Source organism: Solanum stenotomum, chromosome 7, assembly GCF_019186545.1.
Source record: "Solanum stenotomum isolate F172 chromosome 7, ASM1918654v1, whole genome shotgun sequence".
NCBI lineage: Eukaryota > Viridiplantae > Streptophyta > Magnoliopsida > Solanales > Solanaceae > Solanum > Solanum stenotomum.
This window is the reverse complement of record NC_064288.1, coordinates 53,741,554-53,762,497: the sequence shown is the minus strand read 5'-3', so window position 1 is coordinate 53,762,497 and position 20,944 is coordinate 53,741,554. Positions and strand designations below refer to the sequence as shown.

Below are 20,944 nucleotides of genomic sequence, written 5' to 3'. Positions count from 1 at the left end.
ATGAAGTAACCCTAGAAATGTTTGACTGACCTTTCAAATATGGAGACGACAACAAATTATGAACGATGAACGTCTCGATTGTACCCACCAAACCCTAGTAACCACCGATTTGCTTCCACCAAATGATGAACGCCTCGATCGACAATGTTCTTCAAATATAACTACAAGGATGCTTCAAAAACACCACAAAATCGAAGAAATCTTTAGCTAAAATTAGGATTTACAGATGAATTTTTTCGATTAGGTTTTGGTGTTCTTAGAGAAAGAAACGGGTGGGTGAAATAAATGGACTAGGGTAAAATAAAATGGATTTGGGTGAAAAGAAACGGGTTTGGGTGAAAAGAAACGGGTTTGGGTCAAATGAATCGGATTGGGGTCTTTTATTACGTGGCTTAAATAGGAGGCGAGTGGCTTTCACTCTAGGCATAATGTCCTGGGTTGGGTGACGGAAGGGGGAAATAAATATACTTTTATGTACTTAAGGTGTGTAATAGGTCACCCCATTAGTTAAAGTGTGTAAATGACTTTTGGGTATACGTTTAGGGGGCAATTTATGCCTTTTGCCAAATAAATTCAATAAAATACAATATGAAACAATAAGTAACAACAACCCAAATAATTGAATAAAGTGCAAGCGGATCCGAAAAAGGATAAAATAGATGCATATGTTACCTTACCACTGTCTATAAAATAGAGAGACTGTTTTCGAAAATATTTACTTAAAATCATATTTTAGGTAGTGGCACATTATTTCCATTTGGTAAGAATTGATAGTTATTTAACGAATCTGAACTAAAATCCGTTTGACATACACAGTCTGAGATCCGAACTAAATAGATAGAAATTACTGAGAACTGAAAGTAGATAAGCCGATTTCGCCGGCGCCGGAGAGCAGATTCACCGGCGAATCAAATTCCCCGTTGCTGTTAAGGTACAACTCTTGAATCTCTCCAAAAAAAAACTTTTTTTTACATTAGTTAACTCCTTGTTAAATTTCCAACAAGTTTAATTTGTTTGTTTCTAATTAACTCCTTAGAACTCGGCGATGTTGTATTGGTGTAAAGTAGGAGGGTTGCGATAGGTTGATGAGTAGTTTAACTAGAGGTGTATTCAGGATTTGAATTTTATGGGTTCGACATGAGGATTCTAAATGGATTGGGAATTGTAATTGTTTGTGCTTGTTTAGTGAAATATTTAACACATATATAGAGTATGAGCCAAAGTTATTGGGTTCACGTTCATAGGTTTCGGATGAACATGTAAGTAACAAACCCATAGTCTAATGATAGTCTTAACTATGATGAATTCTTTGAAAACATAGAGCAGAATGGAATTCGGGATACATATGAAGTGTCCGAGCCAGTCTACATGGAGGCGGATTCAGGGTTTGAATTTTATGGGTCGAGTTCAGGATTCTAAATGGGTTGGGAATCAATGATTTGTACTTATGTAGTGAAGTTTTTAACACATATATAGAGTTTGAGCCAAAGCGATTTGGTTCATGAGTTTAGATGAACCCATAACTAACAACCTCTAAGTCTAATGATAGTCTAACCACGATGAGTTCTTTGAATACATAGAGCGGAATGGATAAAAAGGTTGATTTAGCTTACCCAAACTAATTTGGGGTTGAGGGGTAAGTGATTTATTGATGAATATTAGCCACCTTAGACTTTAAATGGTGAGCAAGAAGGATAAACTGAGATTAATTGTTTAGGCCATCAGTTGGACTCAGGGTGATACGTTTAGTAAATTGGGTCATGTTCACTCTTCCATGTGGCCTGTGTAAGCTTGTCTGCAAGATGGGAGATATTTCATTTCCTGCTAATAGTTAATTACTTTGTGTTGTCTGCCGTGTTCTTTTGGGATGAAGAGTTGATAGTGTGATGTGGTGAAGTGATGGAACACTTGGCAGTAATTTTGTAATTTCAGCTTGTGTATAACATGTTTGTTTTTTTAGTAGCAATCTTGATATTTTTGCTTATTTTTCAAATTTTGTTTTTCCCGTTTGATTAGTGTTTATTGTCTGAGGCTCTGAGTGCCGTAACTGTAACCGATGATGGTTGGAAGATGTCACTAAACTAAAAAAAGTGTAATTTAGGTGGTGCTGATTTGCATGTTGAATGTATTTACTTCAATGTTGCACTCAAATGTTGATGATTGTGTGGAGAAAGCTCGTTGGGTAATATAATATGCATAATTAACTGCAAATTATCTCAGATGGTTGTGAATATTAGCAGGAAGCTATCAAGGAAAGAGAAGAGAACATAAATCAATTATGGTTTTCTCTATGGTGATGAGCTGTTCACCTAGTTTATTTCTTCCAAGGAGCCGCATGGTTATGCAGAAAACAATCCGGTGCTCTTCTTCTGTTTCGACAGCGTCTGAGTCCATCAAGTTTGATCTTAAGACCTATTGGACAACTCTAATTAGTGATATCAACCAGAAACTTGATGAGGCGGTTCCAGTTAAGTACCCAAATCAGATTTATGAGGCAATGCGCTACTCTGTCCTAGCCAAGGGTACCAAAAGGTCCCCACCCATCATGTGTGTCGCAGCTTGTGAGCTTTTCGGTGGAAATCGGCTTGCTGCCTTTCCCACTGCCTGTGCCTTAGAGATGGTTAGTTCTTTCATCTTTATTCGCTTTGCTGGGCAACCCCCCCCCCCCCCCCCCCCCCCCCCCCCCCCCCCCCCCCCCCCACACACACACACACACACACACGAAAAAAGAAAAAAAAGAAGAAGATAAAATTGATGTTGTTGGGGTGTTTACAAAGAAAATTGTCAAATGGAACTACTGAGAAACTATGTATATGGTTTGGTAAGTGGATAGTTTCCTTGTTGAATTTTACAGATGAAAACTTGTTCTTCCTTCTAATTTTCTGTTTGTATTGTTCATTTATTTGTTTCGGATTATAGAGGACACCACTGGTTGACCCTCATTTGTTTCTTAAGACTTTGTTCTGCTTGTTCCACTCGTTGTAGCCTTGGTAGAAAGGTGCAAACATTACTTAAGTTGATTGAGGATCTTTTGTTGGATAATAAACTAAAGGCAAAGCATCCACGTTGTAGGGTTAACCTTTAGTTTTTGTTATTCAGGACTCTCATATCCTCCACAGCTGCACCGAATAACTTGAGTATCTTCTCCTTGCTTGTCTCCACAAACATATCCTTGAACCAATGCAGAAATTAAATTTGGCTGGGGTGTGGTGTCGGGTGTGTGGTTCTGGTAAATGAACTGCTTGATACTATTGCTTTCTGGCCTTTGAACTGCAGCAGTCGTGTATATATATATAACCTTTTTAAATTAAGCTTCTATGATCTAATGCTTGAGCTTTCCCACCCGAACCATTTTACCTTTGTATTAGCCATGCTTATCCAGTTTAAGGAAAAAAGAGTTTTGAAAAGCAGAAATATAACATTTTGACTTTTTGTTTTTTGATTACGGTGGTATCTTAGATCAATTTGATTGAGGCAACTAAACATGCAACAGTAGGTAGGTCCAGCTGCTTACTACATCACGTTTGCATCACTAATTTTTGTGTTTGATTTTGTGTAATGTGCTCACTGAATGAATTTTAACTGTATTTGATAGGGCGATCTCTAACTCAATATCTTTGTGGGTTGATCCTCTGGTTGAGCTTGAGATTTGCTGTTGTATGTATTGATGTTTACATTTGACGCTATATCTTAATTCCATATTTGACCTGGATCTGTTTATATTAGGTTCATGCTGCTTCATTGATTCATGATGATTTGCCCTGCATGGATGATGACACAACTCGACGAGGTCTGCCTGCAAATCACACAGTTTTCGGTGTAGATATGGCAATTTTAGCCGGAGATGCCTTGTTCCCTCTTGGTTTCCAGCATATTGTGTCCCATACTCCAAGTGATCTAGTTCCCGAGGATCGAGTCCTCAGGGTCATTACAGAGATTGCTCGAGCTGTGGGGTCCACTGGCATGGCTGCTGGCCAGTTCCTTGACCTTGAGGGTGGACCAAATGCTATTGATTTTGTTCAAGAGAAGAAATATGGTGAAATGGGTGAGTGCTCTGCCGTTTGTGGAGCTCTCTTGGCTGGTGCTTCAGATGAGGAGATCCAACACATGAGAAAATATGGTCGAGCTGTTGGTGTCTTATATCGGGTTGTTGACGATATATTGGACGCAAAGAAGACAGAGGACAAAACCGAGGGGAAGAAAAAGAAAGGCAAAAGCTATGTCAGCGTTTATGGCATTGAGAAGGCTGTGAAAGTTGCTGAGGATCTTAGAGCGCAGGCTAAGAGAGAGTTAGATGGTCTCGAGAAATACGGCGATAAAGTCATGCCACTTTACAGTTTTCTTGATTATGCTGCAGATAGAGGTTTTAGCATTGAAGACCAAGTCTAGATCAATATTTAGCATTGTTGTCTTGTGTTTCATCATGAACTATTTAACTTTGTTGTATGGAGAGGTCTTGTTAATGAAGCTATAATTTCTATGTCCCCAGCTAAATACTGTCACACCTCTTTATGGCATTGACGTTTGTCCGGATATATTTTGGCTGCTATAGAGAAATGTAATATGAAAGTCGGTCTAATGAAATGTTGGCTCCTTCATGTCCATTGATCTAGGATTGATATTACTAGGAAGTTCCCAATCGAATTCATGAAGCAATGAACCTAAAACGAAGTGCAACATTCGATTACCTAAAGGAAGGCCTACACTCATCCTCCTGCCAGCACCAAATGGTAAGAACTCAAAATATTGTCCTTTGAAATCAGATTTCGAGTTAAGGAACCTCTCGGGCTTGAAATCCAAAGGGTCGTCCCAGCTTTCAGGATCTCTTCCAATTGCCCAAACGTTAACCAACACTTGAGTGTCTTCTGGTATATCATACCCCATGAAGTTAGTGTCGTGCATTGCTCTTCTTGGAAATAAGAAAGGAAGGGGAGGATGTAATCTTAGTGCTTCTTTAACCACATCTGGTTTTACTCTTGCCATTGCTTCAGGGTGGCGCAGGAGCTCTGTCAGCGTTCATTCCACGCTGGTGCTAGTAGTGGAATAACATAAAACTAAAATTTTATTGACTTAGCTAAACAATGTAATTTTCAGACGAAGGAGTGTCATTTGACACCCCTTAGCATAAGGTGGCTCCGCCACTATCTCTCTATCACAAAACATTAAGGTTTAGGTTGTGATATAAGTAGTTGCTCCAACATAACATGACATCAGTGGCGGATCCAGGATTTAGAGTCCGTGGGTGCCAAATAGACTTATCGATTAAATTAATTTTATATTTGATTAAATTATTTGTCTTTTCGATATATATCATAAATCAATCAATAAAATGTAAATAATAAGATATTACACTTTTATTGAGTATTTAATCAAATAAAAGAAAAGTCAAAGGAGTAATAATGTAATTAATTTAATTTAAGTCAATAACAATTATAAAAAAATAAAAATAAAAATTGTGCCAGTGCTTGGAGCTTTTTTTTTTCTTAAAAAACGTCTGCATCAAATTTCTCAAAAAAATAGGTACAAATGGGATTCGAACCCGCAACATCAACCTTCTAAAGTTGCCCACCTACCATGGCACCACAAGACAATTTTGTTCTGTGGGTGGCACGCTTGATATTTATATAAATATTATATATATATACCTATGTATATATAGAGTTTCNTCAAGTTAAGGAACCTCTCGGGCTTGAAATCCAAAGGGTCGTCCCAGCTTTCAGGATCTCTTCCAATTGCCCAAACGTTAACCAACACTTCAGTGATTTCTGGTATATCATACCCCATGAAGTTAGTGTCGTGCATTACTCTTCTTGGAAATAAGAAAGGAAGGGGAGGATGTAATCTTAGTGCTTCTTTAACCACATCTGCTTTTACTCTTGCCATTGCTTCAGGGTGGCGCAGGAGCTCTGTCAGCGTTCATTCCACGCTGGTGCTAGTAGTGGAATAACATAAAACTAAAATTTTATTGACTTAGCTAAACAATGTAATTTTCAGACGAAGGAGTGTCATTTGATACCCTTTAGCATAAGGTGGCTCCGCCATTATCTCTCTATCACAAAACATTAGGGTTTAGGTTGTGATATAAGTACTTGCTCCAACATAACGTGACATCCCCCACCTACCAACCCCTCTATAATCGCGATGTGTTCTAGTCTTCCGCTACAAGAAGCTTTTACAGTCATACAAATGATGCAATAAGGTTAATAAGACACAAATATTAAGTCTTTTATTTTTTTCTTTTAACTTTATGTTAAGTTAAAATATGTCACATGAATTGAAACGAAGAAATTACGGGGTAAATTATTTTAAAAAACTGAATTAGCTGCAATTTTTTAAGGTATTAAATAATAGAACTTGATCTGGCCATGAAATTAGTTTGAGATTGACTCACATTACAAAGTCATAATCATCTGTTAATTTTCACGGTTTCTCTTTTATCTAATACTTCTTCGCCCTCAAAATAAGTATCGTTTTAGATTTTTTACACCTATTAAAAAAATAAATAAATACAATATATATATAACTTATTAAGTTATGCCTATTTATTAGCTATTTCTTCAGAATTGAACACTATTATTAATAAAAGTAGTATATTAAGCATTTTGTGTTCACCTAAGATTCCAAAAAAGATCAAGACTTCGTATGATATAAGCAATTCATTTTACCTTTATAATAGCAAATTTATATTTCTTTCTATTCTTATTTTATATGTTTGTTGTCACGATCCAAATTAGGGAATCGTGATCAACACGTATTTTTTATTTTTTTTTGGGCATATTCACTCACATGTAGACCTATGTTTGTTTTTGTTAAGAGTAACCATGTGATTTTTTTTTATTTTTTATTTTTGTAATTAGTTACAGTATAATTCAAGCAAGATTTGCCTGCTCTAATATTACATTGAATTGCGTGATATTTTTAACTAAAATGTTCACAGTTTCTAGAGAGTTGATTTTGTTGATAAGTGTGTTGCCTGTGTATGTCAAGTCATACAAAATACGTTATCATAAAAGAATATTAAAAGTATTAAAACAAATATGTGAGTTAATAATTATACATCAAAGAAAAAAATATAAAATTTATGTAAGTGTTTAATGTGGATCGCCATATTATCACTTAATTATTCACGTCATATTGTGGAGAGTTGATGTTGGCCTTCTAAATTGTAGTAGTATATAGAGGGCGGGTTAAACATGACTTGACAAGCTTCTGAAGATGAGGTGCACATGACATTTTAGGTGAATCTCACATTGAAACGAGAGTAAAGTGAAGAGCTTTATAAGACATAGCTCAAGGTTACATGATGTTACACATACTTTTGGACTCAAGTAGCCCAAAAGACAAATCCGTGAAGTCTATTAGGCCAAACTGTACAGTACATGTCATGTACTTGGGTCGTGATAGTAGTTTTGTATGCTTTCGTGGTACTCTCTCGTAGTTTGCTTAGATTCGAGTACCTGACTAGTTGGTTGAAGATTCGTCCATACATTTAATTAACAGAGGCGAATCCAGGATCTGAAAGCTTACCGAGGCAAATATTCCAACTGTAAGCTTAAGATAACTCAAATGCATAAACAGAACTAATATCTCAGCTTTTTATTACAAGAAAATTCACAAGAAAATCGAATCTCATGTTCTCTGTGGCTTCATTTCACAGCATCAAAGGACAACCTTAAAGCGATTTCGATTTAACCAGATGTTTTTGTTGGTACTGCTGTCAAAGGATTGAATTTTCTCACTGTCATTCCCATCCTCTCTTTCATGTCCATTGATTTAGGAGTGACATTACTAGGAAGCTCCCAATCGAATTCATGAAGCAACGAGCCTAAAACAAAGTGTAACATTCGATTACCTAAAGGAAGGCCTACACACATCCTCCTGCCAGCACCAAATGGTAAGAACTCGTAACACTGTCCTTTGAAGTCAGTCTTCGAGTTAAGGAACCTCTTGGGCTTGAAATCCAAAGGGTCGTCCCAGTATTCAGGATCTCTTCCAATTGCCCAAACGTTCACAAACACTTGAGTGTCTTCTGGTATGTCATACCCCATGAAGTTAGTGTCGTGCATCGCTCTTCTTGGCACTAAGAAAGGAAGGGGAGGATGTAATCTTAGCACTTCTTTAACCACAGCTTGCATATAGGGCACATTGTCAATGTCACTTTCTTCAAACTTCTTGTTTTGTCCTACAATTTGAAAGATCTCTGCTTTTACTCTTGCCATTGCTTCAGGGTGGCGTAGGAGCTCTGTCAACGTCCATTCCACACTGCTGCTAGTCGTCTCTGATCCGGCTAAAAACATCTCCTGCATTTCATATCTAATCAAGACTCATCTCAAGTAAACTATGTACATTAGCATTCTTGATATCAACACCGTCTTAATTATTTTCTCTGTTTCAATTTGTCTGTCTTACTTTCCTTTTTAGTCTGTTTGAAAATGAATATCTCTTTCCACATTTCATGTTTAAGACCACAAGATTCAAAAGTCTCATTTACTTTCTTAAACCTCGTGCCAAGTCAAAACCAGACAAGCAAATTGAAACAGAAGGAGTAGCTTTGTTTGGGACTGGAGTGTAAAGATAAGTTGTATGTGCATTAAGACTTACCAATATGAATATGGTGATCTGATGTTCTGATAACTTAGCTGGTTCATCTTTCCCACTACCCTCAAATTCAAGCAACACATCTAAAAAATCTTTCTTTTTTTCTTCACCATCTTCGCGTTCCTTCATCCGTTCCTTGACAAACGTAGAGGCAATGTCAAGAGCTATTCCCATTTCGCGATGCATCTTCTTCTTCAAACCTTGTAAATCGAACCTCCTAAGACGTGGAAAAATGTCTGAGATATTTGGAGTGCCTGACAAAACCATGATCCTCATCATGGCATTGAAGAACTCAGAAGCCTTATTTGATCCTGGATGGACTAAATCACGCGAAAACATCAAATTCCCTAGCATATTAAACGTTGAGAGGAACACAAATCGCGTTACCTCAATCCCACTTCCTTTCATTTCCACTGAATTCACTTCTTTCTCAATCCAATGAATCATGTCATCAACACATTTCCTCCTGATATCCACTGTTTCATTGATCCGTTTGTGCACGAACATTTCAACGGTGCATATCCTTCTTAGCACGCGCCAATATGTGCCATACCGGGCTATAGCTAATGACCCTAGGTTGTAGTCATGAACCAACATGGTGTCAATGATTTTGCGCTCCGCGAAGGGGAAATCATGGTTCTTGAAAAACTCTGTAGCTGTGTTGGCTGATAAAATTGACATGGTCTTGACAGAGCCAATTTTGAACCATACAACAGGGCCATATTTTTGTTTAAATTCTGCAATTGTTTGATATGGTAATGTTCCAAGATCAAACATGTTGCCAAAAATTGGGAAACCAGGTGGTCCTGGTGGTAACTTGTAAGAAGAAGAATTTCTTTTGAAAAATACTATGATTAGAGTTGTTGGTACTATGATGATTATAGACCAAACAACATAGTTCCACTCCCATTCCATTTTTTCCTCAAATTTTCAAGTTGTTTTTTTGGTATGTTGCTTCAAGATGCCATTTATTTATAGTAATAATTACCCTCTATGTTGCTTGGATCGTCTAAAAATGTTGCTGCATCCGTGTCAGATATTGCAAAAGATGTGAGTATTACTTTTGGAGGATCTGATATACATCTGTCGGCATATATGAAGAGTCTGAGCAACATAGATCACACATGACACTAATTTTTCTTATATAAGTATAACTTCAATGATTATGGTGCTCTAATTAAAAGCCTTCAAGGGTAAATCAATATTTTTTAGTAATTACCCTCTATGTTGTTTGGATTGTCCAAAAATGTTGTATTCGTGTTGGATCTTGCAGAAGATGCATGACTTTTGAAGGGTTTGATATGTATCCGTCGACATATTTGAAGAGTTTGATCAGCAACATATTGATCACCGATGACACTAATTTCTCCTATATAAGTAAAACTACAATGTTTGAATAGGATATACGACGTAAAGATCTCTCATTCCACTCCCTCTCTTTACCACAAGTCATTAAGGTTTAGATTGTGATATAGATAGTAGTTGCTCCGACATACATTACAATAAATAAAGGATTTAGTGATAATGTTTAGTGACAATAATATAATTACCGTTTTATGAATATTTATAATCAGTATAAATTTTAGCACATAAATTTATACTCCGCATAAAAAGTAGAACTCAATATTATCACACTAGCAAGCTTGTATACATATAGTCATACAAATGATATAACATGTTTTAAGATGATAAGTTTCAAAAATCTTTTTATTTTTTTAAAACTTTGTATTAAATTAAAGTATCTCACATAAATATAAATTAAAACAGAAAAATTAGAATGTACTGAACGTGCTGCCATTTGCCAACTTCGAGATATTCATTGATTATAATAATAGGATTTTCTTTATAAAAAACAAAGGTGTAGAATATTATTATGTCAATCTTAATTTTTTAAATAGCTTTTAAACTGAATTAGCTGCAACTTGATCTGCCCATGTTAGATGAGATTGGCTCACATTACAAAGTTTATCATTAGTTAATTTTAATGATTTTCTCTTTTGTCTAATAATTAGCATAATACTTGTACATTTAAGAGTACATGTTTTGATAAGTACCTCCAATGATTGTTTACTTACATACATTTAAAGAAAGGTCTACACATATATCCTTCTGCCTGCGTCATATAGAATCAACTCGTAGTTACTCTAGACTCCTTAATTTCAACTCATTTATGATGCAGTGCTATAAAATTGAACAAATAGATAAAAAAATTAATTAAATGACATATTAAATATTATATATTACTCATTAGTAGTGTCTAGTTTTCCACACATAGCAATAGAATTCTAACCCTACCTAACAAATTATTAAACCTATATATTTTAAAAAATAAAAACGAGAAAAAAATAATTCTAACTAATACCGTGCCATTAAAGTAGGAAAATATCCCTTCCATAATTATAGGTTTTTATAATTATGGTATGGTTTATTTAATCGACTATTCTTATTGGTATGGTTTATTTAATCGACTATTCTTATTGGCATTATTTTGATATATTTTTAGGTAACATTTACGGTATGAAATGTGGTATGATTACTGAATTAAACTATGTGATTTTGTATAATTGCTTTAGTGTATAATATTGATATAAAGTATGATTTCGCACTATTTGTGAACTTGTGAGAATATATTGGTATGAATTGATATATAATTTCATATACATATTTAGTAAAATTGTATTATATTGATATAATTTCATATAAAATTTACTATACAAAATGTGATATAATTTATGAATTAATATCATATGTGGTTTGTTTAGTGTAAAATGTACAACTGATTTGATGTATAATATTGATATATATTATGATTTTATATTGTTTGTAGACTTGTCAATATAAATTGGTATAGTTTATGGTTTGAAAGGAACTATATAAAATAAAATTTAGTCAGAAGTATTATATTGATATGTTTTTATGTATTACTGTATGGATTTTGGTATATTTTTAGGTAACATTTACAATATGAAATGTGACATGATTACTAAATTAAATTATGTGGTTTTGTACAACCATTTTAGTGTATAATATTGATATAAAGTATGATTTCGTACTATTTGTGAACTTGTGAGTATAGAATATGGGCTGATATATATTGAACTATATTATATTGATATAACAATAATTTCATATAACATTTACTGTATGAAAATATGGCATGATTAATGAATTAATACCATATATGATTTGTAGAGTGCAAAATGTATAACTGATTTGATGTATAATATTGGTATAAATTATAATTTTATATTATTTGTAGATTTGAGAGTATATATTGGTATGGTTTATGGTTTAGATTGAATTATATAAAATACAATTAAGTCAAAAATATTATATTATATATTTTTATGTAAATTTTACTTTATGGAATGTGGTATGACTACTGGACAAAACTATGTGATTAGTACAACTGCTTTTAATGTATAACATTGGTATACATTATGATTCGTACTATTTTCTGAACTTGTGAGTGAGTATATATTGGTATGAATTAGATTCAGATATAATTAGTCAACTGTATTATATTGATATAATTTCATATCTAACATTTACTATAACAGACTTAATGTATAATATTGGTATAAATTATGATTTTATATTATTTGTATACTTGTGAATATATATTGGTATAATGAACTATATAAAATACGATAGAGGTTGAATGATGTATTTAAAAATAAGATCAATCAAATATATTATTTTGATATTTGTTTACTCTTGGTCCAAAGTAAAATTATCCGCCGAAATAATCAACTTTCAAGAAACGCGGCAATCTTTTATAACTATTTGTTCACTCTTAAGATGATCAAACGGAGACTCCTTAAATTATTGAAATTGCTTATTGTTGAGGCGTTCCCTAAGATGATCAAAAACATTGATAGAGAAACGCCAATGAGTATATCTCTTTTTTTCCTAAAGTAATAAAAATGTACTTTTAAAAAAGGCTAAAAAATAAAAAAGTACAACAATCACATATATTTCAAACAATCACATAAAATCAATAAAATTATAAATACTAAATTATTCATTGAGTATATGCTTTTGATATAAAAATTGGTAATAAGAAAAAAATTAACCAAATCTAATCAATAATGACCTGATTTAAAAATAAATTAAGAAATGCCATTTTGATACACATTATATACTCGCATACAATATTAATTCACATTGATGTATTAAATTGGTATAACATTAATTTTTTTTTTTGGGAGTGGGGTAAAAAACATGATAATGTATTTTAAAGGTCTACTTCATACTCACACCCACAAAGAATAAATTCAATTTTTTATACCTATTTTGCAAACAAATGAACATAACTCGAGTTCATACAAAAATTTATGTATCAATCAATAAAAATAACAAGCAAGCTTTAAAAATAATTTTTTTTTTTTATAAAAATATGAAAAAATATTGAACTTTTTCTACCTTTTGAATAACTTTCTCTTTTTGGGAATTTGATTTCTTCACGCGCACACAATTTTTTTATGATTGTGAATTGAATTAAAAAAACACGGATCAATGAGAATGAAGCACACACAAATTTGAAAAGGGGGTGAACTTTCAATATCAAAAGTGATAAAAATCTGTAAACATTAATATGGTAGAAAAATATTTTGGAGAAGATTATGGAGATGGTTGAAAAAATTGTACTCCCTCTGTCCACAATTGTTTGTCAGGGTAAGGTCATGCACATCCCTCAAGGAAAATTTAATACAAGGTGTAATTTGACTAATATAACCCTACTATATCAAGAATACCAAAAGTCCACATAACTTTTCAATTGAACTACACAATCATTAAGGGCAGAATTGGAAAAAAGTGACTGATTATTTCTTGATTGTTTAAATTGACAATTAATCTTGGACATCTATTTTTAGTATACCTGCCAAACAATTGTGGACAGAGGGAGTACATTAGTTGCAATTTTTGCCTTTTTAAGAGACGTGTGTAGTATGCGGTTTCCTAGGTACGTAATACTCCAAAAATTGCACGCTTCTTATTTGCACTAAAGCAAAAAAAAATATAATTATTAAATAATTAAATTAATTATTAAATAATCCAAATCTGTCATCACTAGTAATTAATTTTGTTATATTACTAATTTCTAATTAGTAGGTATATAGGATGTAATATATGTTCTTATATGTATATGTGGATTAATTTTTCCTACCTATATTTCTTAACCATGGTTAAGTGATATATGTATCGTCAATTAAAATTTTAAGTCTTGAGATTAAATTACTTAATTTGACACAAACATTTAATATAGATAAATATTATTTTTTTCTGTCGTAGTTGTTTTATATCATTTTCAAATGAATTAACAATAGTAAAGTTTTCAACCTATTGCTTAATTGATATTTATAATACAGTAATAATAAGAAATAAAGNAAAAAAAAAAAAACAAATGGGAAAATATTGCAAGCCAGAATCGAACCCAAAGCATTTCGATCAAAGTTGAACCCATTAGCCGCTGAGCCATGCTTCTCTTTTATTGAAGGGCTTCATTTTAATATATATACTCATAAAATTGGAAATAAACCTTATATATACAGTGTAATTTTTTGACGAGGGGTTTAGATGAACCCCTGACCTCCACGTGGGTCCGCTCCTGGGTGTCAAGAGTGCATGTTTGTTCTCCTAGAGGCCTTTGCCTTCTATGAACTATGACAAATTAAGAAATAACTTAATTGGGAAAGTTAATTATTTTCATGGACTAATCGTACATTGAAGTGTACACACACACACACATATATATATATATATATTTGTTAACCATGGTTAAGCGATATATGTATCGTCAATTAAAATTTCAAGTCATGAGATTAGATTACTTAATTTGACACAAACATTTAATGTAGATAAATAGTATTTTTTTCTGTCGTAGTTGTTTTATATCATTTTCAAATGAATTAACAATAATAAAGTTTTCAACCTATTGCTTAATTGATATTTATAATACAGTAATAATAAGAAATAAAGAAACAGAATATATTAAATGGACGGTGGGTGCTGTATATTTTAGCGATATTATAATATTACTATTTTTGTTCTTGTTACCTAGTAATGACCAAATTATAATATTTTTTCATAAGTTGACAAACAAAAATAAAATAAAATAAAAATGTTCATTTTTTCTAAATGACAGGTATTGTAATAATTAAATATACCAATTATATATTCTTCCAGCTTTGAAAATATCTCATAGGACTATATTTTGTGTTTTTTTTAATTGCAAAATATAAATTATTAACCATGTGAAAGAACAGGATTGTATTTAATTGAAAAAAGTAAACGTGGATGTTATAAGATTTTAATAGTAGTTGAAATAATTTAAGATAATTTAAATTACATACACTGATAATATGAATTTTTTTAAACTTGCAATTTAAATGTAATACCAATTACATGACTTGATTGTTTTGATGTTTTTTTTAAAAAATAAATCTTGTGGAGCTAGAATTTTACTAAGGAGATTTAAAATATAGAGAAGTAAACACATGAAAAAGTCGACTGAATTCAAAATTTATTATATATACATGCACATAATATTAACTTTATATATACAATACAAATTTTCAACGCCTTGTACTCCTAGCTAACTCTGCTCCTGCCGTCAGCGTATACAACTTAAACTCAATATTTTTATAAATACAATAATAGCTAGCATGTCTTCATATGCTTATTTAAGGGACCACACTACCATTGTTAAATACAAAAATCAATCAATCAATCTTCTTCCTCAAATTCTTGAAAAAAAAATGGATTGGGAATTGAATTATTTTTACATACTTTGTTCTACTATAATCTTTTTATTAGCTTTTATCTTCTTGATTTACCAAAAAAAATTATCTTTCTCTAAGTACAATTTACCTCCAGGACCAAATGGATTACCAATTTTTGGTAACATGTTTGATCTTGCTGGATCAGAACCATACAAAAAAATTGCAAGTTTAAAAGACAAATATGGCCCTATTTTGTGGCTAAAAATTGGTCCCTTAATGAACACAATGGTAATTCAAACAGCAAATTCATCAAGTGAATTATTCAAGAATCATGATGTTACATTTTCAGACAGGAACATAGTTGATGTTAATTTAGCACATAATTTCTATAAAGGGTCAATATCTTTAGCTCCCTATGGTAATTATTGGCGATTTTCAAGGCGAATTTGTACCGTGGAAATGTTTGTACATAAAAGGATAAATGAGACAACACTCATTAGGAAAGAATCGATGAATAAAATGCTTGAATGGATCGAGAAAAAGGCGGGCTCGGGAGGAGAGGTACTAGAGGGGATTGAGGTGACACGTTATGTGTTTCTAGCATCGTTTAATATGTTAGGTAACTTGATTTTGTCTAAGGACTTAGTGACGGATCCAGAATCTGAACAAGGGTCAATGTTTTTTAACGCGATGATAGGGATCATGGAATGGTCCGGCGTTCCGAATATTTCGGATATTTTTCCATGTCTAAAAATGTTTGATATACAAAGTTTAAGAAAAAAAATGAAACGTGATATGGGAAAAGCTATAGAAATTACTAAGAAATTTATTGAAGAACGTATCGAAGAAAGAAAAAAAGGTGAAGAAAATAAATCAATTAAAGATTTATTGGATGTTTTGCTTGATTTTGAAGGAAGTGGAAAAGATGAACCAGCTAAATTATCAGAACATGAAATCACAATTATTATATTGGTAACTTCTTTACTCTCCTCGTCTCAAATTATCTATCGTAATTTCTAATTATTTTTTTTAAAGAGAGATATTTTTGCCGTTCAATTGTTTCATGATGTGATATAGTTAATCCCGAGATTTTGTCTAGGTCCTAAATTTTATTCTCTCTGTTCTACTTTATGTGATATGATTTGGCCTGCAAAGGTCATATATTGACTAATTTTTAGTGTGAACTTAAACGTACGATCTTCAATTTTTTTTCTAAATAAAATATACATATATTGAAGTTCTTTATGAAACAAAAGGTGTAGTACTTTATCTTGAAAGAATTTGACTTATATACACGCGACTATAAAGAATTTTACATAATTATATTATTTTTATTTGTTGTAACATGTAACTTAATAACCTCATTTTCAATATTACAAATCTCGTTTTTTATAGAGAATTTCCTATACATATTTATCAGGTTGTGATGTAATAGTATAAAAGTTCTTTAGACTAGCGATGCATACAAGTTAAACTCGTCTTGAAAATTTAATTTGCATATGAAATTTTCTAGGAAATGTTTCTAGCTGGAACAGAAACGACTAGCAGCAGTGTGGAGTGGGCATTGACTGAGCTATTGCGCCATCCACAAGCAATGACCAAAGTGAAATTAGAAATTTCACAAGTAATTGGTCCTAATAAAAAGTTCGAAGAGCGTGATATAGACAGTCTACCTTATATGCAAGCCATTCTCAAGGAATCGTTACGTTTACATCCTCCACTCCCTTTCTTAATTCCAAGAAAAGCAATTCAAGACACAAAGTTCATGGGGCACGACGTACCAAAAGGGACTCAAGTGCTTGTGAACGTCTGGGCAATTGGAAGAGATCCTGAATGTTGGAACAACCCTTTTGAGTTCAAGCCTGAGAGGTTTCTTGAATCAAAAGTAGACGTTAAGGGGCAAAATCACGAGTTAATTCCATTTGGTGCTGGACGAAGGATGTGTGTTGGCCTTCCTTTAGGTCATCGTATGATGCATTTCACGTTTGGATCGTTGCTTCATGAATTCGATTGGGAGCTTCCTCATAATGTTTCTCCTAAGTCCATTAACATGGAGGAGAGTATGGGAATTACAGCAAGGAAAAAACAACCTTTGAAAGTGATACCAAAAAGAGCTTGATATTAGTTGTGTATTTATAAGTTCTCATGAATTAGTATTGGTTTGGTTGAAAGTCATTGAGATTGGTAGTCTCTTATATCAAATCATGTAAATTTATTAAGGTTTGAATGATTTAATGAGTTGAGAATGTATGTAAATTGATCATGATTAAGTGTTCAAAGTCTATGTACAAATACGTGTTATGTATTTATTGTCTTGATATAAACACTAGATGTGAATAAATACAATATAGAACTACTAGAGTTGAAGCAATATATCATACTACCCTTTGTTACCACCTTTTATACTGACAACCGATAAAATTTGAATTTTTTGAGTCTGAGCGAATTTGAAATTCTACTACTAAAATATATTATTTATATTTGCTTTGTGAATTTTTTAATTAAAGTGACTGAATTTAGATAAACTCACCACATGTACGCTACATCTGCCATGATGTTTGATGAAGACCTACATGTGGAAGGAAAATAGTTTTCCAACACATTACTACGAAAATTACATTTTTATTATAACTTGTATTTAGGGACAAAATTTAAAGAGTTACCAAAAAAAAAAAAGACTATATTGTGCAAATGATCCAATACCATAGCTATTGCTCACATTGTGACTGAAATTTTTATTTTTACCTAAATAAAAGTTTGGTTTATATGATTTGTATTAAACTATCCAAATGGACCAAAAATGTTTCTAATGGGCTAATGTTTCTCAAATATTTGAAATATCTTCATAAAACTACTTGTATGAACTCATATGTACTTATCTAGTATATATATATAATAAATGTATAATTAATGACATCTCAAAATTAATAAAAAACACCACATACATTGAATCATTCTCAAAGGGATACATTACAATTTGAACTACAACTTTTTATGTACAAACATGGTATAGCCTTTAATGGAATTGCCTTCTTCAAAGTCATCCCCGTTCTTTCATTCATGTCCAAATCTTCTGGTTTTAAATCCATTAGCTAAAACCCAATCAACTTTGTGTAGAACTGACCCTAAAGTAATTGGTAACATACAAGAAGCAAGGGGAACTGCATATGTTATTTATTGAGTTTCAGTTATCATATTACTTTGTTGTTATTAATCTTTTTTTCTGAATGTTTTGTACTACTTTTCTTATTAATTAACACATTTTCTTTATTGTCATATTTTTTTCATCACTACTTTGATTTGTTACATTTGTGCCAGAGATGTTTCGAAATGTTAATAAGTCCCACATCGGTAGAGGGAGGAGAATTTGGTCTCCTTATATGGACTTAGACAAACCTCCCTTCATGAGCTAGCTTTTGGGATTGAGTTAGGCCTAGGTGCCATATTTCAACATGGTATCAGAGCCAGACCCATTCCAATTTGTTGTTCACCGATAGTGGGTCCCATTTAGAAGTGTTCACGCTCCAGTTGAGGTCTGGGCGTGCTGGGCAATGTTAAAAAGTCCCACATCGGTAGGTTGATGGGAATTTAGTCTCCTTATATGGACTTGGACAAACCTCCCTCATGAGCTAGCTTTTGAGGTTGAGTTAGACCTAGGTGTCATATTTTAACAAATGTCTTTCCACTTCACGAGGTAGAGATAAAGTCTACATACATTTTATTTTGCTTAAACTCATTGATGAGATTACATTGAATATGTTATTGTTGTTGTATACACAATGTAACAAATATGATATTCTCATAGATTATGTAGCAGACCAGTTTGACCCAGCTCTGTAAATATAAAATTATTTATCCTGTTCTTTTTCATATCTCTTGTATTTTTTTGTTTATCCTTTTGTATGTTTTATATATTAATTTCTTCAACTTGTTTATTTGTATAAATCTTTTAATTTATTTTAAAAACTATTATTGCTCTGTTTTTTCATATTGTTTTGTCTAGCTTTCTATAGTTTGTCATTTTTCCACTTGTGCCATTTTACTCTCTTTGCATTCCACTTGTGCGCTACTACAAAAAATACTATTTTCCCATTGATTTGTCACTAAAATATGTTCGATGGTTAACCCCCCCTCCCCACGCATGCACGCACGCACACACACTTCAATATTTCAGCTATAATTTATTTCCTACCACACGTTTTCCTAGTGAACTGATTTGGTGAAAAACGAATAGAAAAAATCATATTTTATAACATAAAATTTTTATTAATGTTAAAGTAGAAGGAAGCTGACGATTGAACATGTCAAAAGAACATGTCCAACGAAGCTGATTGACGAATCTATAACGAAGTGTAAAAGATGAAGGAAGCCGATGATTGAAACATGTCAAAAGAACAGGTCCAACGAAGCTAACTGACAAGTTTACAACACTAATGTAGAATTAGACTAATTATATTTCGTCTAGAATTATATTATGATTAGAATTATAGTACAACTAGGATTAGATTATTTATAATTGCATTATTATTATTATTATTATTATTATAGTAGTAGTAGTAGTAATAGGTATTGTAGTAGGACTCTAAGTATAGTTAACTTAGGACTCTACAATTCTCTCATATATAAGGAGCTTGTAACTCAACATTATTTTTATCAATACAATCCTTGATTTCTCTAATCATAGACGTGAGATTTCTACATGGTATCAGAGCATAAAAGCTTTTCTGCACTCTGAGTATTGATAAAAAAAAAACATGTTGCAATGACCACTTTTACCAAAAATATGTCGACCTCCTCACTTCACCAACTCATTGCCACTTGCTTCATTAAACTTATGCCAACAAACTACCTCATATGAAGGACACAAATATCCCAATTGATTCATGTGATGAAACTAACGTATTTCCCATACTGCTGGAACTACTATTTGTTAGTGAGGGCTATACATAGTATTGTGAAACATCTGGTGCATTAGGTTATGGACTAATCACAGAGTTTATTGGAAAAGATCTAAGAATGACATGGCCTATTCTACTAGCATTGTTAACAACACAAACAGTTGTAATTGTAACTCTTCGGAGATGAGGAACGCATGATTAGTTATTCAAGATGTCAATGTTGTTATTCTTCACAATTTGGTTGTCCTTGAGGCAAACTGGCTCAACTGATTGGTAGATCAAATGCACAGAGGTATTGCCTTGGCAATTGGAGTTTCTGGATAGGACTACATTTGGGATGCTAACATGGATAGAGACAGCAATGACAACAATATGATCTTTGTGCTACTTTACTTGAACATTGAGGGCAAGGTTCTTTTTGAGGAATAAAGTAATGTTACGAATCTAGCCACGATGCCGGACCTAATTGATATACTGTCAAATTACATTTGGGACCTGGGTTAAAGGAATGAGCCTATGCACAAATGATGAATTATCTCATTAGGGTTTTGCTATGAGTTATGCTATTTTCTTTTAATTAGCTATTTTGTAATAGCACTCTGGAATCTCCCTTTTCTATTTTTCTTTTGTTCTTCGATCGTTTTATGATCAATACGAACCTTAGTTTGTCATAGTACACTCCTGATTAAAAATAAAAGGAGGTGAGATTATGATTATTATTGT

The 20,944-nt window shown here is 32.7% G+C and overlaps 5 protein-coding genes across 9 annotated transcripts in view; 3 read left to right on the top strand and 2 right to left on the bottom strand.

The window, feature by feature from the left end:
* Positions 1-20,944, top strand: part of LOC125870467 (pyruvate kinase 1, cytosolic-like) — a 222,699-nt gene that overhangs the window by 147,521 nt on the left and 54,234 nt on the right. The gene's annotated exons all lie outside the window — the stretch shown is intronic.
* LOC125870474 (heterodimeric geranylgeranyl pyrophosphate synthase small subunit, chloroplastic-like) lies at positions 774-4,481 on the top strand. Of its 3 annotated transcripts, none has more exons than XM_049550910.1 (3): positions 774-931; positions 2,241-2,620; positions 3,727-4,481. In XM_049550910.1, the coding sequence occupies exons 2-3, from the start codon at positions 2,279-2,281 to the stop codon at positions 4,387-4,389; spliced, it is 1,005 nt and encodes a 334-aa protein (XP_049406867.1). In that variant the 5' UTR covers positions 774-931; positions 2,241-2,278; the 3' UTR covers positions 4,390-4,481. The 3 variants fall into 3 exon arrangements, with proteins under 3 accessions (XP_049406867.1, XP_049406868.1, XP_049406869.1); XM_049550911.1 differs by having other exon boundaries at positions 776-931; positions 2,238-2,620; XM_049550912.1 differs by having other exon boundaries at positions 788-931; positions 2,221-2,620.
* On the bottom strand, positions 4,576-5,883 carry LOC125870043 (cytochrome P450 76A1-like). The gene is made up of 2 exons (XM_049550410.1): positions 5,646-5,883; positions 4,576-5,006 (listed from the first exon to the last, which is right to left on the bottom strand). The coding sequence occupies exons 1-2, from the start codon at positions 5,881-5,883 to the stop codon at positions 4,576-4,578; spliced, it is 669 nt and encodes a 222-aa protein (XP_049406367.1).
* Positions 7,587-9,619, bottom strand: LOC125870469 (cytochrome P450 76A2-like). Its single transcript, XM_049550904.1, has 2 exons — positions 8,602-9,619; positions 7,587-8,300 (listed from the first exon to the last, which is right to left on the bottom strand). Exons 1-2 carry the CDS (start codon positions 9,511-9,513, stop codon positions 7,689-7,691), a joined length of 1,524 nt encoding a protein of 507 aa, XP_049406861.1. The 5' UTR covers positions 9,514-9,619; the 3' UTR covers positions 7,587-7,688.
* Positions 15,312-17,608, top strand: LOC125870468 (cytochrome P450 76A1). The gene is made up of 2 exons (XM_049550903.1): positions 15,312-16,295; positions 16,837-17,608. Exons 1-2 carry the CDS (start codon positions 15,360-15,362, stop codon positions 17,440-17,442), a joined length of 1,542 nt encoding a protein of 513 aa, XP_049406860.1. The 5' UTR covers positions 15,312-15,359; the 3' UTR covers positions 17,443-17,608.

What these genes read in the sequence shown, in the direction of transcription:
- LOC125870474 (XM_049550910.1), top strand. Translation starts at nt 2,279, where the DNA reads ATGGTTTTCTCTATGGTGATGAGCTGTTCACCTAGTTTATTTCTTCCA. An exon ending in CTGCCTGTGCCTTAGAGATG is followed by an intron (nt 2,621 to 3,726) that starts GTTAGTTCTTTC and finishes TGTTTATATTAG; the next exon opens with GTTCATGCTGCTTCATTGAT.
- LOC125870469 (XM_049550904.1), bottom strand. Translation starts at nt 9,513, where the DNA reads ATGGAATGGGAGTGGAACTATGTTGTTTGGTCTATAATCATCATAGTA. An exon ending in AGATCACCATATTCATATTG is followed by an intron (nt 8,301 to 8,601) that starts GTAAGTCTTAAT and finishes TATGAAATGCAG; the next exon opens with GAGATGTTTTTAGCCGGATC.
- LOC125870468 (XM_049550903.1), top strand. Translation starts at nt 15,360, where the DNA reads ATGGATTGGGAATTGAATTATTTTTACATACTTTGTTCTACTATAATC. An exon ending in AAATCACAATTATTATATTG is followed by an intron (nt 16,296 to 16,836) that starts GTAACTTCTTTA and finishes GAAATTTTCTAG; the next exon opens with GAAATGTTTCTAGCTGGAAC.